The sequence below is a fragment of the Urocampus carinirostris genome, chromosome 5 (assembly GCF_059441175.1).
Source record: "Urocampus carinirostris isolate Australia breed hairy pipefish chromosome 5, RoL_Ucar_1.0, whole genome shotgun sequence".
Lineage (NCBI taxonomy): Eukaryota > Metazoa > Chordata > Actinopteri > Syngnathiformes > Syngnathidae > Urocampus > Urocampus carinirostris.
The window spans coordinates 22,741,137-22,759,911 of NC_142353.1; the positions used below are offsets into that span (position 1 = coordinate 22,741,137).

Sequence of the window (18,775 nt, forward strand, 5' to 3'; positions counted from 1 at the left end):
TATGTATTTTATCATTAATTGTATTTGTTTGGTACTTGTTTATTTTGTTATATTTCTGTCATGTTTTTTGTCATGGGTTTCCTATGCATTTTGTCATATCTTTTGTCTTGTATTCAATGTTTTTTGTTGTGTCTGTCACGACCAGAACTGAATCAGGACCCAATTGCGTAACGTTTACCACCAGTTTTATTGAGAGAACGAGGAAGGGTTGCGCCCCTTATCTGGTGTTCGCTAGACGTGGGAAGGAAGTCGCTAGCGCACTCGGATTGTGATCTAAAAACGGGAGAGGATTTTCCGTAGCGAGCGACGGCGGTGTAAGGGACGGAAAACAGGTCAGTACCCGGGACGGGGAGAGCAAATACGTGGTCGGGGTCGGAAACAAGTCGTAGCCAGGACGTCAGAGTAGACGTAGTCGGGATCAAAACCGGTCGTAGCCGGAGAAAAACGGGAGCAAAAACGGGACAGGCGGGAGTCAGGGTCAAAAAGGCTTGCCTTGTATCAACAGAGGTTCGCAGACGGACTGACAACAGGATAGTGACAGGACTGGGTTTAAATAGGGACAGGGAGCCAATCAGAGCCCGCAGCGGTTGGCGCCAAATGAGCGGGCACAGGTGATTCAAATCGGTAATCATGACAGTGTTTTGTGGTGTATTTTGTAGTGTATTTTGTCTTGTATTCAGTGTATTTTGTTGTGTATTGTCGTGTATTTTTTTGTGTATTAGGTCATCCATTTTGTTGTGTATTTTGTCATGTATTCCGTCATTTATTTTGTCATGTATTTTGTCTTGTATTCAGCGTATTTTCTTGTGTCTTTGTTTTTGTGTTTTGTGGTGTATTTGGTCATGTATTTCGTCTTGTATTCAGTGTATTTTCTTGCGTGTAGTCATGTATTTGTTCTTAGATTTTGTAGTGTATTTTGTCTTGTATTCAGTGTATTTTAGGTCATGCATTTTGTCGTGTATTCTGTCACTTATTTTGTAATATATTTTGTCTTGTATTCAGTGTATTTTCTTGTGTCTTCGTCGTGTATTTGTTTTTGTATTTGTTGTGCATTCGGTCATGTATTTTGTTGGGCATTTTGTCATGTATTTCGTCATTGTATTTTGTCACAATGAAATATTATTCAAATGAGGGCGGCGGGTCAAACTGGCTGCGTTTTTCACCTATAGGTTAATCAGTGATAAATGAATGCGATAGGGGAAAACCTCAGCCAGTTTGGCCCATTTTGTTAAGACCAAATATACAATAAACCACACTACAAAATACACAACAAAATACGTGAATAAAATATACAACGTAATATACGACGTAATATACAACGAAATACACAACCTGATATATGATGTAATACCAAAATAAATGACCAAATGCATAGATGTATGAATAAATTGCATCTATGTCATATATTTAAGTATGGCATGATTTATTTATGTGTTTTTTAAACGGCACATATTTGCAGGTATTTATTTATTCATACATTTGTTTATACATAGGGCATGATTGGTCCTCCATAAACACCTTGAAAATAAGTGCAGTTTAAAACCAGCCAATGAGAAAAAAGTTATTTTGTGAATCCGCATTAATAACACATACCTTGTGTCCATCAGAGCAATAGAAATTAATACAAGGTACCAAGTAGAAATTAATGACACAAGCACATTTCCTCACACAAGGAATTAAAAAAAAAAACATTCAGATCTAAATGTCGTACATACTCATACCCTGACTTCATATTAAAAAAAGAAATAGCATTTTATTCATAAATAAAGTAAAGTGATTATTATTTAAATTATTCTTTGACAATGTTTAACCACATTTAGGGAAAACCGGACAAAAGAAGCATTCAGGCAGCTCTACAAAAGGACCAAACACAACTCGGACTCAAAAAGCTAAGTCAGAATCGACGCCATCGCTAGTCTTTATCGTGCATCTGTTGCTGCATTTTGGTCAGCATCTCCTGCATCCGCTTCAGCTGATTGCACAAATCACAAAGGTTTCAGCGAACAAAATCTGTTCATTGCGCTCCAATGGGATGCGATTTTGTAGATCTCACCTCTTCGTCTTTCATTTTGATGAGTTTTTCCGTCTCCACATCCGGGGTGGACAAAGGCAGAATGGGGATGGGGCTCTCCATGCGGTTCTCCTGCGCCAGTTTGCTGGCAAGTTAAAAAAACATGGAGGTGAAGGGGGAAAATCAACGACCAAATTGAGTTGTAGAAGCAACTCAGACTTTCAAGCACCACTGAAACACTCAGGTGAGGAAGTTCTCATAATACACAGATTTGTTTTGTTTTGCTCATGTTCATTGGTGGACTGCTTTTATTCAAAGACTCACATTTTCTTAGGCTCATACACTCAATAGATTCACACCTTCAAACATCATCGAAACAATCTCATTTTTAAAGGGAAAATGTGTATTATTGTTGTTCTGTTTCTGTGAAAGGTCCTTGGTTCGAGACCGGGTGGGAACCCATGTTGGTCTTGAGAGAGATGGGTGCCACCAGGCTGTACTTGCCCAAGACACACCACAGTTAAGGGATCCAACCACCCAACCATGTGTCACTGTATGGTGTAGTGTGAGAGTCAGCAACGAGCGGCATTGGAGCTGCCTGCAGCTCTTTGGAGCTCCCTAGTGGCTCCCTGGTGCTTGTGTGGATTTCCTCCGGGTACTCCGGTTCCCTCCCACATTTCAAAAACATGCATGTCAGGTTAAATGGCCGATCCAAATTGTCCCTAGGTGTGAGTGAGCTGGTGAATTGTCTTGTCATTGTGTGACCTGCGACTGGCTGACAACAAGTTCAGGGAGTCCCCTGCCCACTACCCGAAGATAGCTGGGGATGGGCTCCGGCACCCCTGCGACTCTACTGAGGGTAAGCGGGACCCAAAATGAATGGGTAGATATAAATATGTGTTTTCCACAAAATTTACAGATGGCATTTTCCTTTTCTTTAGCTGAATAAAACATCCACTGACATACTTAGGTCCTGACAGGTGGGATGGAGCAGACGCCAGGTAGGGAGAGTTGCTCAACGTGTGCCCGTCAGTCACACACTCAGTCATAAACTTGGGCACTGGGTGAAAGAGAGAATGGCTTCGCCATCGACATTGAGAAGCGGCACTTTAAGAAAATTGGTGAAGGGGCAAAGTATCAATCCCAGGACAATAGTATCGATCCGATGCATGTACTTGTTCAGTTTAGAAGTATCAATATTTGGATATATCCGCCCACCTCCTAATAGAAAGCAAGCATTGTCGCATTTTCGTAACTTAGTTGTGTTTGGTTCTATGTGGCACCCTACAGTGGTGCTAATAAAAAATCATGCATTCCTAAAGTCGTATTATTATTATTATTATTTTTTTTTTAAGTTGCTGTACCTTGTCATCTCTTGTATACACTGCGCTCTGTAGTTCTCATAGTGGACATCGCAAGTGACATCCTTGAGGTCGTGCATGTGCGAGCGGATCAGCATATTCCTCAGCTTCACAAAGTCACAATGAGACTGGTTCTCCACTGCAGAGCAAAAGCACATCCAGCTTTTCTCTTGTCAAAAAAATAAATAAAGATAGGTGAGGGCACCTTCAACGATTCCCCAGGGGTAGAGTCGCCCTCTCACTCGCTGTCCTCGAGCTTCAACCACCGTGTTGCTTCCGATCACCGCAAAAGGGGTGCACTCCTGCATAGATGGACATGTGCATCTTTTCAATTCTTTGTTATGGTGAAAAACTTTCTTTGACTTGGATTACTTTATTAATCCCTAGATGAAACAGTTCCTTTTGGTAATTTGTTTATTTAAAGTACAATTTCACCAGGAAACATTGTCCCGAGTCAATGACCAACCAGGGGAGATGTACCTCGTAGCCTGACCGGCGCCCTGAATTTCCGAAATTGGGAAGAGGGGGTAATAACAATGCTGTATCTTACTGTACACCTATGTAATTTATGTCTACCCTACTTCCTTGTTTAGAACTATTTCACCTATTGAACAAACTGAGTAAAATATTCCGAAAGGTCTGCGCTGGACATTGACCGATGACATCTTAACCAGACCGATACCGATTGTTGGTGTTCAGGGATTCCGATTATCAATATTTTATGATAATATTCAGTTGCAGTAAATTCAAATAAATCAGGTGAATTATTTTAAGAAATATACAACTAAACAGTTAAAGGTGGAGTGTGTCGCTTGAGGTGTCCTTTAATATATTGAAAGTAAACATAGAATAGAATAGAATAGAATATGCCTTTATTGTCATTGTTACAACTTGGGATATGCTGTGACAATGAAATTGGACGACTCCAGTCCCACATTTACAGTGAGGATAAGGAAACAAAGAAACAAGGAACAAAGTACTAACTGACTTTGTTGTCCTCGGCGGGGGGATGGGGGGGGGGGGGGGGGGATGTTGTGAGGGTCAAACAGAGTTCCCGAATGTTTGATCTTACATTACACAGTCCAGCGTTTTTCCGAATTGCTCAGTCCAGCGTTTTTCCGAATTGCTCAGTCCACAATTAGTAGATTTGGGAGTCCACAATTGAAAGGATTTGGGAGTACAGTCAATAAACATGCCCGATTAAAGTCGCCGTCGACGATAAAGCTCCGTTGGGGTAGTGCAAACATTTTCTCTATTGTGTGTTAACAATGCCCAACTGAGTTCAAAGAACCCTATGATTTATTTCCACTGCGCCTATCTGCTTTTATCTTAACTCTACCACAGTTATTTAGGGCAGAACACATTGGGTTTGAAAAAATGGAGGCTTAGGGGACAGCTGCAGAGTGGTGTCCTTGCGTTTTTGTTTTGTTTTTATTTGTAAGTGCAGCATAAAACTGGTGAAAGTAATAAGAGACCTTTTTCAAGTACAGCCCAAATGTCAACCCAAACCAAAAAAGGTTTTACTTGCTGACGCCATGTTTAAGCTCTATTCATCATTGCAGCCTCTGTCAAGCTTCTTGTGTGGCGAGTGCAAGTACTTGGATTTCTTTGACGCGCTGGAATAAACTGTTCTTTTTTCATCTTTTTGAGGTTTGGGTCCGCCTTTGTACTGCATTTGAAACAGTCCTGTGACTATCACCATGTTCATGCTACAGTAACAGAAAACTGAGAAAACGAGCATGAAAAAATTCTCCACTGACTCCTCTGCTCCGGCCTTAAGTGTTTGCGGCCGGAACACCTTTGGTAAAAGTAAGATAAAAGCAGACGGACTCTGTGGAAAAAAACATATAAAGGCTCTTTGAACTCAGTTGGTTGTCGTTAACACATACTTAATAGAGAAATATTCTGCTTTTAACACCCTACCTTCAAGCTAGGAGATGGCACCAGAGAGTGAAAAAGTTCCAAATTCCATACAGCTACTTTGAAATAATTTAAATATCAGAACGGCATGTTTTTTTTAACTTAAAAACCAATGTTTCATGTTATTTTCTTTTAATCATAAACTAATGAAATGATTTAGAGCATACCAGAGGGGAACAGGTCAAAAAGGTTGTGATTGAGGTGTCATAGTCTTTTATTATGCTGTTGGTTCTATTGTGGTATCGCAAGCCGGCATTGTCCTCGAGGCTGGGCAGAGAGCAGCCAATAATTTTTTTTACATTGCTACCTGATGAAGGCATAAAAAGCGGATACCTATTGGTGGTATTTTTAAACAACCGGTCACGTTTTCTTGTAGCCTGTGTACCTGAATAATAGTGCCTCGTTTTATTTTTTATCTTATTATTATTAACCTCAATATTTAACCCTGTTCAGTTCCAGGAGTTTTCCCCTGCTTGGAGTTTAGTTTGTTTGTTTTCCCGTGCCTGTGTTGGTTTATTCCGGGCACTCTGGTTTCCTACCAAATTCCAAAAACATGCATGGCAAGTCGATTGGTGACTGCAAAATCTGAATGAGCGTGTGAATGGTTGTATGTCTACTGGCTGGCTTCCAGTTGAGGGTGTCCCCCTGCCTGAATTCAGCTGAGATGGGCTGTAGCACCCCTGTGACCCTGCTGAGGATAAACCGTCCCGAAAAATGCATGGAAATCTACACCCTTAAGCTAGGCGCACACCTGGCGGGATTCATCGCAAATGTCGCCATGCCCCACACACCTCATACCGTTTTCAGTTTTACTCCAAGTTGTTTAGGTCACGTGTTTTCGAATCATGAGCCAATTCAAAATATTGACTACCAAGTCAAATAAGGAACACGAAGATGAGAACATATTTACTACTGCGCCGAAACAAAATGTGAATGAGAGCCGCAGTGCATACAAATGCAAGCCCATAGTTCTGGACAACAGCGCCAGGGCAACCATACTTTGGAGAATAGACCTGGATTGGAACACAGATGTGAAAAGTTGTACTTTTTGTGTTGTCATTGAGGGTTGCTGCAGTAACAGACTAAACTACATTCACTTGCCATCTTTTGTCAAGGATTAAAGGAAACCCATGCGACTTGACAATGACACGTTTGACAGGAAAGAGAAGAGCAGTGTTTTTGACTGATAACTTCCACTACTGTTCAATGCGGATGTATAAATGGAGGACTTGATTTGTGCGTGAGAAAAAATATAGTGAATATTGAATGATGTGCCATCAAACTTCAGTTTTGCTCCTGTTATGAATTATTTAAATAATGTTGGCAAAGACTTTGTCTAATTTCATCCTCTAGAAGGGCGGCGGCATAAATGTTTTCAGACGTCATTACGTTGTTTTGTATTTAAAGAGCACGCATTTTTAAAAAAACAACTCCCTGTTTTCCCCCCTGCTCCACACACTTGAGGAATTTGTTGACCGAGCATCAAAATTGCCTGATACTGGACGCCATTGGCGCCGTGCCGTTTTCCTCCTAAAAGTGCACCTGCATGCCTGACACCAAAAGCAAAATGCAGATGGCCAATGGCGTTGCACCCCTTGGCATCAGATGTTGGTAGGGATTTATCTGGACTTCTTATTCAGGTTCCTCATGGACAGATCACACCTACCTTCAGCTCTTTATCCAGCTGCTTGAACTCTTCATCCTCATCTGAGTCGCATTCAGGGAACTGGTAGACCTTGATGCCAAACTTGTCGATTTCTTCTCGTATCTGCACAAACACACACATGCATGTTACCGTAAGAATAAGCGTTTATTCAAACACAGCGTGAACCGGGATGCGGTCTCACTCACTCGGTCCTTTAGCTTTTTGATCTCGCTGGGAGTGAGGCAGTCGGCTTTGGCGATGAGCGGGATGATGTTCACTTTTTCGTGCAGCGCTTTCATGAACTCCACATCCACTGGGCGCAGTCTGACAATAGACGGACACTTAGAATAATGGGTACGCTGTTTTGCAGTTGCGACTGGTATAAGAATTCTGATTATACAAAATTAGAAAGAGCAAAAAAGTCTTAGCCAGTTTTGGGACTAAGACATCTAAAAGGAATGCGTTCCTGAATTGCAATTACTTTTCTCGGTAACAAATATTGTAACTTATAAAATTATGTAACTTTATTGTCATTACTACATAGTGCATCATTGTCTTAACCAGCTACTCAATAAATGCAGATCATAGATCTCAATTTCTTCAAACTGCTGAACACTCCTGCATCACTCACCCGTCACATAGAATCCTCAATCCACCAGCAACATCATTGAAGTTCATCTAAAGTTAGGGTGTGTTTTTTATATACAAACTACCACTGAATGCAGTTGTGGTGGTGTCGTCTCGAGCAAAGTATGAGAATGCTGTATTATCCTAATGGGGATATTCTCCCTTCCATATGAAGATGCATCCAAGCCAAATTTATAACTATAAAATAAAATGCGCAAATAAGGGGGGCCAGGTTATATGCACACATTTAATTCTGTGTCACTAGACTAGTTTACAGGCTGGGGGCGTCGTTGGTGTCATGCTCTTTCCGGACATCTTCAACATCTTACCTAATGTTTACTATTCTGTGTACAGTAATGCTAATTGTAATTCACCCTGGTCAATCCTGTAAGGGGGATTACCACATGTGAGGTCCTTTCTCAAGGTTTCTCTTTTTTCCTCACACTGAGGTTTTTGAGTTGTTCCTTGCCCGCATGCTGGTTTAAGATCAGGTAATTGTGCAATTTTGTAATTGTAATCCTGTGCAGTCTTTCGAGACATTTTTGTGATTAAGGGCTATATAAATAAATGTGACTTGACTAGTAGCAAATGGTAGGCAGTATGTGGTCAAGGGGGTGTGGCTTATACAGGAACAAAAAACCCACAAGAAATCAACAGGGAAAACGTGAGCACAGAATTGAGGTAAACGGTATGCTGAATTTAAGTCTTGTTATTCGCAATTTTCATTTTGCAGTACAACATGCCTGGAAAATAAAAACGTCTTGGACAGTACCCAGAAATGGAGAAGGGGTGTTCGTTTTGCAAGCTCTCAAGATTGCATAAGGTAAGAAATATGAAGGGTCCCCTTGTTTCCACAGCTTGGTGCAGAAATTGTTTTCTATTTCTTTTATTATAGAGCTATTTTAACTCAATATTTATTTTCATAGCACTATTTCTTTTGTCTCAGTAATCCAGGGGGTAATTGAATTATTTTAAAGGAAGTGACTAGTGACTGTAACTAATTACTCTTCTTCAGTCAGGCACCCAACGCTGACCTCGAAATTTAATGAAAAGAAGTGTGCCTTGGCTTAAAACAGATTCAGAAAAACTGAATTAGAGGAATAGCACATATACATAAATGTAATGCAACATTAAAGACAAATATGTAACAGTTCTAATGAACTATTGGGCTGGAAAATCAGTGGTATCAATAATCCCTAAACCAGAATTTAAACTTTTGGAAATGGAGAGTTAAACTTAGGAAAGACATAAGCAGGTCGTAAATGTAGGTCAGTGCTTGAGATAGCATTTAGGTCAATGCGTGTCCCTGAATTTACCCGTGCCCAAACGGGGGGATGAAGTATAGGCAGCAGTGGACTCTGTTGTCCTGGATGTTCTTCCGATTGAGACCGCTCTCATCTCGAAAGTACTGCTCGAACTGCTGGTCGATGTAGTCTGTGATGGGCTTCCAGCTATTTCCACACATAGGCACACATGTAAATGAGAATATTGAGGGCTTCTCATGGCACGAACTGAGGAGAGCTCACCACTCGTTATTGTTGACGGCATCGCCAAAGCCCGGTGTGTCGACGATGGTTAGCTTGAGTTTGACTCCTTTCTCCTCTATGTCTACTGTGTGTTTGATGATCTCCACCGTCTGGTTAATGCGTTCTGGTCACCAGGAGATAAAATGAGTGACAGGGGAATCAGGTAAAGAAATGTCAACCAGTGTTAGTGTGTTTCAAAAAAAATAACATGAAACCTAAAACAGTACAAATAACTGACTTAAAATGTGTAGCCACATTTAGATCAATGACTGGTTACGAAATATTTGATCCTGATAAGTTTATTCAGTTTTTACTATCGGATACCCGCATAAGAGATTGCGCAAGATGCCATTCCTATAAGCTAAAATGCCTCAAAACTATTTAGTTATGCATTACTACTAAGGATGGATCGTCAGACCTGTGAGGATGCCTTACTCTACCTGCCATTCCACGATTGTTACCAACTAATTGTAGGCTTGCAGAAACTTGTAAGACTTAAGTTAGTACAGGTAGTTGGCACTCAGAGTTCAGAGGTTTGTTGACAAAACTGGGGTATTTATGTACAGGTTAGGCCCACGTTGTAGGGACCGGGTTGCAGTAAACATAAATGAGTACCACATGAGCAGGGTTGGGTAGGGTTACTTTAACTTGATTACTTTCAATTACTTTTGGATTACTCCAATACCAAACATGCTAATAAAAGACAAAAGAAACTAAATTTTGTGCAGGCTTGGGGAGTAACGGAATACATGGAACGGCAAAAATTATGTTTGCAAGCTGTTTGGATTTATTTTCATTTTGTTTCTGTCGCATTTTATGTTAGTTTTGCCGGAGATCAAAGAGATCAAAGCCAGGAGAGAAAGCTTACCACGTGTTGTGAGTCATTTATTCATATTTAGTTTATTTTGTCTTTTATTAGCAGATTTGGTATTGGAGGAATCCAAAAGTACAGTGGAACCTCGGTTTCGAACGCCTTTCAGTTCGAACGAATCGGAGTCCGACCAAAAATTTTGAGAAATTATTGCTTCGCTGTTCGGTCAAAAAATCGGAGTTCGAACACCGGTAATGCGTGAGTGCGTACGCTAGGGTGCGATGCTGAGCGGCGTACGGGTGTAGATCGCTCTTCGTGTGACCAACTGTTATCGCGTGCGGACGTGCTTCGTTTTGCTTTCGCTTTTAATATAGGTGTACGAAGTGTTTTAGCCACTAATTATGCCTCCGAAGAAAGTCAGTGCAAGCAGCAAAGTTGCTACAGGTGAAAAAAGAAAAGTAGTGCGTACAACTATTGCATTTAAGAAAGAAATAATAGCGAAATATGAAGGAGGTGTGCGAGTGTCTGATCTTGCCTGCGCCTTCTGCTGACCACCACAAAGGTAAGAAATTCTATTCATAATTCTTTTCTTTATCCTTTTATTATTTTTACACGTTCATGTAAGCGTAATCTTTCGTACGATTACGATAACGCGTACGTGCGATTAACCTGGGTTAGCTTTATGTTTACGTTAAGCATTCAAGGTAAACATTCAGGGTGTTGGAACGGATTAAAACGATTTACATTATTTTTAATGGGAAAAATGATTTCGGTGATCGAACAAATCGGTTTTCGAACAGGGTTCTGGAACGGATTATGTTCGAGAACCGAGGTTCCACTGTAATTGAAAGTAATCAAGTTAAAGTAACCCTACCCAACCCTGCACATGAGTGTATTGATCGACCAGTCGAAATAGATCGCTGATCAGAATTGTAAAAATTGGACGCAACGGGGAGAGCACCAGATCCTATTCACTAAGACAATAAGGATACACATTAAAAGGCATTTGGATTTATGTCAGCGTCACACTTTTTAGTCACGGTACTGAAATATAGTATTGTATTGCGACTCGCAAAGTCTTTAGGAAGCGCACAAGATTTTGAACTGAATGAAGAGAAAGTTGTTGTGGGAAGTATGTCAGTCATTCCGAAAAATATATAAAAACACACGGCTGCACATATTCACCAACATTTGTCACTTTTAATGCTTAGTTTGAGCTAAGAAAAAGTGAAACAAAATGATTGATTTTTGATCACTTGTGGTTTTCTCATTTCTATAACATTTATGTCTAGTGCCGTGACTAAAATTATTGTGATAATGAGATAATACATATTGACTTTTCCCATGTCATCTACAGCCCTAATGGTCTGATGATTATGATTTGGCACTCCTACCATCGCTATCTGGGTTTGATCCCTGTTGTCACCACTGTTATACAATTGTGGTCAACGATTAGCATCCTCTGATTGTTAATTGCACAGGTATGATAATTCCAATTTTATTGCACATAAGGCGCCTCAAATTATAAGGCGCATATTCAAATTTCTGGCCAATTCAGGATTTTTGGTTGCGCCTTATAGTACGGAAAACAGATTAATTCCCCCTCGGTTATTGTTTTTTCTTTTCCCACAGAAAAAAGGTCCGCGACCCACTTTTGAGTCAGGACCAATCAGTTGGGAAACACTGGTATAGATAGCTGTTTGTAAAAATAGTAGAGCTTCGAATATCGTTCCATCAAGCAGGTAGCCGCAGTGAACATGCAGCGCATTGTTACGAAACTCACCCTCGGCATTTAACAGTTTCCTGTCCTTGTACAGGTCAGTGAGGAACAAGCTGTTGACCAGAGTCGACTTGCCCATGCCAGACTCGCCTGATCAGAAAACAGATTTATATGAAAAAGCATTGCACTGAACTGAAACACATTACTCTATATAGCAGGGGTCGGGAAACCTCTGGCTCGCAAACCACATATGGCACAGAAATAAAATGGACCGTGCGTAACTATTTACTGTATTTTTCGCACATACAGTGCCGAGACACTAGAGACTACTGTAGGTTTTGATCCAGTTTATATCAAACCCAATTTAAACTACAGTTTACAGACAAGGTGTCACACTAACAGACCCCGTTTTGGCTATAATTCGTGAAATAATCCTTTATATGGAAGCTCAATAAGCAATATATGTTAATTGTTTGGGCACTTTATGATGAAAAGTCACTAGACAAATTTTAGATACCCAAAATCTCTAGCAATTTGTTTGGATGAGCAGTAAAAATGGGGGGAGCTGTTCACACGACGCATTAAAGGTAATACGTTAGTTACCTCTTTTGCAGTATTTTGCTACATTTTTACAAAAGAACTTTGCTCGCACCTTATATTGAAATCATGTGTGGTCATTGTGATTGCTGTTTACGTTCCACCGGATGCTAATGTTCTACCGGATGCTGACGTTAGCATAGCGCTAAATCTCCTGCCCGCTGCTATCAATAAATAGCAGCTTGCACACCCCGACGGAGCTTTTATCGTCGCCGGGGACTTTAATCGGGCATGTTTAAGGACTGTACTTCCCAAATCCATTCAACACGTTGACTGAGCAATTAGGGAAAAAACACTGGACCGTGTGTACAGTAAGATCAAACATCTAGTTGGATCCGCCCATCTCTGTCTCTCCCTCACCCCCTCATACACCTCCCCTCCGGAGGAAACAAAGCCTATACAACAAAGACAGTTAAAACATCTTCTTTTTCCCTTTATCTCTTTGTTTTCCCTATCCTCACTGTAAAATGTGGAACTGGAGTGCCACGTCCAATTTCGTTGACACAATATATCCCATGTTGTAACAATGAAAATAAAGGTATATTCTATTCTATTCTATTCTATTCTATTATTTAGGATGAAATTGACAGCGGAAACGAGCCTCAACACTATGGAAGGGAAAGGAATTTTAAGTGGTTTATTTATATTTTCATATGTGACGCAGGCTTATATGAAAGAATTATCTGTGGTCTGGGGAGCAGGTTTGGCGGTTTTGTTAAATCTTGTCTTAATATATATGGTGCAGCTTTCTCATAAGCAAAATGAAAATATTTTTGTTTTAACGGGTCTTTGGGTTAAGAAAGTTCCCTACCCCAGGTATATAGCATGCATGTAATTTTGCATATGAAGGCAGTTCCTTTGGAAACAGAACATCGCACTAATCAGTCTATAACTCAGGGAGAAGCAAAACGAACCGGCCACCATGAGAGTGAAATCGAAGCCTTTCTTCACCGACTTCCTGTGGACTTGATTAGGTAGGGTGGCAAAGCCCACGTACTGCTTCTCCTAAGGAAACACAAAACAAACACATGTTTCACTTTGCAGCAGGTATATTGTGAAAATAAACTGAGCAACTCTTTACCACTGAGTCTCAGAGTGAATAATCAAATTATCGTTGCCAATGCCACTCTTTATAAATGATCGATAAAGGCCGAAAACAGAGGCCGAAACCAATATCGCTTAACACTCGAGAACTAAGAATTAGAGTAATATTATATTGCAATTGATTAGATGCAATATGCCCTTCGATTGTCTAGCAAACATTCTGGTGTGCCCCCTGCCCACTGCTGGAATGGGCTCCAACAACACCATGCCCCACAGGAAGATAAACTGTTGGATGATGAACAAATTAATGGAAAATTTGGGGTTTCATAAGTAAATCTTTAAAAATTATTTGTATATTACATATATATACATAGTAATTGGAGAGGTATTGCAACAAATCAAGCATGCCGAAAGGCGGCCTCACAACCAAAATAGGCTGCTGTTTCAACATATCTCACCAGTGCTGCGTTATATGTTCTTGCAATTTTTGTATCCATCAACAATGTCTTCTTCACGAGCTACTCCCACAGATGCAACAACACACCAACCATTAAAATTTGCTGATTCTGTGAAGTCATACACATGAATGAAATCTTGTGAGCGGGCTTGTTACAAAATTAGCTGCTCTTTCGGAGGAAATGGTCGTATAGAGCCCGGCTCACATATGGCACCAACCATGTAGGGAATTTGCTATTGATGCCTTTGGCTGCCGTGCCCCAGCACACCTGAAGCCATTTTCTGCCTGTGTCTTCAAGGGCATAGGTAAAACAGGTTGACAAACCTGCATTATGTACAAGGAAATCTTTTAAAATTTCAAGTATATCTAAGAGGAAATCATGTCAACAAAACACTTTAGAGTGTCAAAAGCACCAAAAGCAGACAAGTACGCTTTCCATTGTTAAAAACGTTGGACTTCTCAACATGCTAAGGGGCAGTAAAAGTATTTTTTTTTTAGTTAATAAGCCAGATTTTTGTTTTCCTCATGGTGTTGACCGTCACGGTTGCCCATTGCCCTCAATTGGCCGCGCCCATTTGGTGCCAGCTGCGGCTCGTTGCCTGATTGGCTTCCCTCCTATTTAAGCTCAGTACTCTCTCTCACCCTTTGTCAGTCCGTCAACGAACCTCTGCACCCGCAAGACATGTGTTTTGACTCTGTCCGGTTTTCTGCTAGTGTTTCCTGTCCGGTATCGTTCCCGTCTATTTTGTCTTGTTTGATATCGATCTCCAGTGTCTGGTATCGTTTCCGTCTATTTTGTCCTGTTTGATATCGATCTCCAGTGATTGGTATCGTCCTGCTTGTTATCGGACTTAAGTCGTCTGTGTCTGATATCAATCCTGTCTCTCCCGTCCTGTCCGATATCGACCCCCTCTGTCCGGTATCTGCTCGTGTAACTGTTATCAATCTCGTCGGCCTCTGGCTTCCTGTCGTTCCATGCCAGACTGCGGCCTTACTTCTTCCGCCCAGCGATCGCCGATTCACTGGCATTAGTGTTAACGTGCATGACTGCCCCATTTCCCGTAAAATAAAGCTTGTGTGAGAAATGTTACGCATCTGGGTCCTTCTACTGTTCTGGTTCTGACATTGACAGAATATTATTTGAAGTAAAGAGTAGAAAAAAGTATAGTGTCCTCACATCATTTCTACCCCTTTTTTGAATTTGTAGTGAAATATAGCAGCGAGATCTCATCTCATCTCATCTCATTAGCCGTACCGCTTATCCTCATTAGGGTCGCGGGGGGGCTGGAGCCCATCACAGCCATCTCCGGGCAGTGGGCAGGGGACACCCTGAACTGGTTGCCAGCCAATCGCAGGGCACACGGGGACAGACAACTCATTCGCTCATTCACACCTAGGGACAATTTGGAGCGGCCAATTCACCTGAAATGCATGTTTTTGGAACGTGGGAGGAAACCGGAGTGCCCGGAGAAAACCCACGCAAGCACGGGGAGAACATGCAAACTCCGCACAGGAAGTCTGGAGCTGGATTTGACATTAAAAAAGGTGTCAGTAAAATTTATAGCTTACAATACTTTCGATTTATTTAACAATTACTTGAGCCTGTGAATAGAGTTTGTTTTTTATTTCAATGTGTCATAGAATTTATTCAATAAATAAATAAATAAATAATGGTTTCTTTGACTTTTGAAGGACATTTTTGGAACACAATCCCCCAACAAAAACAAGGGGTTACTGTACTTTAGTACAAACTGTAATCCAAAGAGCAACTAAAAAGTGCATTATAAATATATATGTGTGTTTCTAAACAACTTCATTGAACTCCAGACAGATTTTTTTTATGTAAATAGAAAAACAATTTTCTTTTCAAGTTAAATGTTCTTATTTTGCTGACAGATATATGTGCCCATAATTGTAGTGGAGTAAATATAGCATTTGAAAATGGCGGAGTGGGAGTGTCCCTGAGAGCAACAACTGGTACATTGTAACAGAAAGAGACGGTACCCAACATCTTCCTTCCATGAAAAAATTATCCCTCATCTGTCCATTTTTTTACCTTTTGTCTGGCAGTTCTCACTCGCGGGCACAGGAGTTTTTCCACTAGTTTTTCCTGCAGCATGATGGCATCCATGCTACAAATCCACCAACACTTCTGCCTGATGTCTCCACCAAGTCAAAGAGTAATCCGGCAGGACGGGGACACGACCGTAAAAAAGAACCCTCGCTAAACACAACAAACGAACCCTCGGAATTGATCTTGTCCGTTTCTTCACCACTGCACTCTCACGGTCCTTGTTCAGACAGGTACGCAGGAATTCACATCGGGCCGAGGAAAAGGGAAAGCCAAGTGAAGCGGGGCCCAGGGGTGCCAATTTGTGGGAGGAAACCATGCGGGAAAAGGCCTCAAATAAATTCATTCATTCGCCGCCCGTTCCCTCCCTTTCAGGGAGAGTCTTGAGTTGGACGAGATCGAAAAAAAGAGGGAGAGAGAACCTGTCTGAGCAGGAAGACGAGTAAAGGGGGCCTTGCAGCAGCAACACGTGAATCCACTCACATTTCCTCAGGGTGCAAGTGTAGGCCTGCTGTCAAAACAATGATCGAGACAAGAGGGCAGGCAACCTGTTCAACCGCATGCTCAGCAATGTCAAAACTTCACTCATATATGCCGCAGAGACGCGATAGCGCCAGTCATGCCCAGCGTTGGGTTCCTTTGTAATGCGTTCATGGAACACAATTACTTTTCATGGACATCATAAATTACATATTGAATACTCCTGGATCACTCACATACAACCGTTGATTCGCTAGCAACATTAATTAAAGGGTGGGCATGTCAAAAAACCCACAAAGTCCATTTTTGTTAGCTTGCTTTTATAGTCAAAAAATAAATTGTATATATATCCATTATCTGCACCGCTTATCCTCAGTAGGGTCGTGGGAGTGCTGGAACCCATCCCAGCTATCTTCAGGGAGTGGGCAGGGGACACCCTGAACTGGTTGCCAGCCAGTCGCAGGGCACACAGAGACAGACAACCGTTTATTCGCCCATTTACACCCAAGAGACAATTTGAATCGACCAATTAACCTGTTTTTGGAATGTGGGAGGAAACCGGAGTGCCTGGAGGAAACCCACACAGGCACGGGGAGAACATGCATACTCCACCGGGGGGGTGGGGGGTGCAGAAGATGGACTTCTGCAAACCGGGGCTACGCACTATATAAAACTCAAATCAGGGGGCACGGCGGATGAGTGGTTGGCAAACAGCTCCATGGTGCAGAGGTCCAGGGTCAATTCATGCATGTTCTCCACGTGTTTGCGTGGGTTCGAGATCGTTCTCCGTTCGGGCCCCAGTGCTGTGAAATACTTTGCCCTCTGGGATTCGTCTACAACCTCAAAGGAAGTTTTTAATTCTAGGCTTAAAACGCAAGTCCATCCAAAAACCTATGAATGACGTTGACCTCCTACTCGTGTCTTGTTGTCCCTGAGGGAGAAGGATGAGCATGGTTGTTGAACGGTGCATGCATTTTGAGGCATCATATCGGCACTTAGATGTGTGTTATCTAGAACCTGATGTATCGGTTAAGATTTTGGAACAGGAATCTGTTAACCAGACAGACATTCTAATATTACCTATATTTCATCTTTATGATGTCTATGTATTGTCTGTTAATGCCCTTGCAACATCCGTTGCAGCCTGGTCATCCTGGAAGGGGGATTACCTCATGTGCGGCCCTTCTTCAAGGTTTCTTCAATTTCCTCATGCGGAGGTTTTTGAGTTTTTCCTTGCCCTCATGTAGGTTTTGGATCAGGGGATGTTGTTATGCTAGTCTATTGTCTGTACAGCCTTTTGAGACTTCTTGTGATAAAGTGCTACACAAATTAACATGACTTGATTTTTGCCATTGCGAGGCTAGAATTGCTCAACTTGGCATTGCAAATCATGCAGACAGGATGCTGACTCCTATCCAGTTCTGTGATACATGAGAATCCATATCACCACTTTCTCTCTTTTCTTGACATAGTTTGGATTGAAGTAGTCTAAAAGTAATTACACGATGTACTTCAATGACATTCGCACATGGGTTCACTCCAAAGTGCACTGAATTCCGCGCAGCACTGATTGACTGAGCAATGTCACGTGGTCATCTGGAGCCAGTGATGGCCAAGCGGGGAACAGTTCTTGAGCATAGACATGACGGGTCATGTTTCTTGACCTACGCGGCAGAGACTCCACTGAACCTCTGAGACTGACTCACCAAACCTCTGAGGTTTGATCCAACCAATGTTAAAAACCACGATATGAACTGTATTCATAAAAACAGTGTTATTCTCTCATTACTAAACAAACAAACAAAACAAAAATTTCACACCAATTTGCAATGCTATGTTTGAAAATAAAGGCAAACACGTACTGTAACCAAGTACTACGCAAATGGTCACAGTGTACCCCATTCATTTATGTATTTTTCTGTGGTTCTATCAACAAAGTTATGCAACCAAATTCCATAATACATACATTTCTAAGTCTGCAGAATATGGATGCAAAAAAGGTATTTTTTGGCAACGAAGGGTGAAGGTGATTTCTTCCAGATGTGAGCGTGTTGTGTTTGGATGTCTGTGGCGATAGGTTGGGCGTGGCTGCCACACCCATATTGCGGGAAGCGCTTTTGAGGGAGAGAAAAAAAGATGTTTTCCTTTCCCACCAAAGTGTTGGCACACCCTTGCAAGATGTCACGTTCTCTGAGGTTCACTCTAATTTGCCTTGAGAGTAAAAACACATGCAACTCACCTACAAGACACGATCACAACGCCACAAAGCAAAGATGTGCCCCCTTGTTTTGCGGCGCCATAACATTGATATTTAGAAAGTTGTTTTTTCTATTTAATGGGAAAGTGTGTAATATTTAGTGCATCATTTTGTGGCACAAAATACAATAACTACCATAGCAATGCTAATTGCGATTTAAACAAAATATAGGTCGAGAACTTTGTATTTCTTCTACATGGTGGAATCCATACCAAGGCTCGCTCCCATGTTTGTTTGATGTATTGCTG

General features: G+C 41.4%; 1 protein-coding gene across 2 annotated transcripts in view; it reads right to left on the reverse strand.

Annotated features, from left to right (window-relative positions):
* Positions 1–702: 702 nt before the first annotated feature.
* Positions 703–18,775, reverse strand: part of septin5a (septin 5a) — a 34,286-nt gene continuing 16,213 nt past the window's right edge. The window contains exons 1-11 of one of the 2 annotated variants that reach the window (XM_088336189.1): positions 15,776–16,274; positions 13,133–13,223; positions 11,685–11,771; positions 9,091–9,214; positions 8,881–9,015; positions 7,144–7,261; positions 6,959–7,060; positions 3,578–3,674; positions 3,376–3,511; positions 2,054–2,156; positions 703–1,972 (exon numbers count right to left, since the gene is read on the reverse strand). In XM_088336189.1, coding sequence (XP_088192315.1) covers positions 1,913–1,972; positions 2,054–2,156; positions 3,376–3,511; positions 3,578–3,674; positions 6,959–7,060; positions 7,144–7,261; positions 8,881–9,015; positions 9,091–9,214; positions 11,685–11,771; positions 13,133–13,223; positions 15,776–15,850 — 1,128 coding nt within the window. In that variant the 5' untranslated portion in view covers positions 15,851–16,274 and the 3' untranslated portion in view covers positions 703–1,912. Of the gene's footprint in view, positions 1,973–2,053; positions 2,157–3,375; positions 3,512–3,577; positions 3,675–6,958; positions 7,061–7,143; positions 7,262–8,880; positions 9,016–9,090; positions 9,215–11,684; positions 11,772–13,132; positions 13,224–15,775; positions 16,275–18,775 lie in introns of those variants that run through there. The other variant, XM_088336190.1, reaches the window with a different exon arrangement.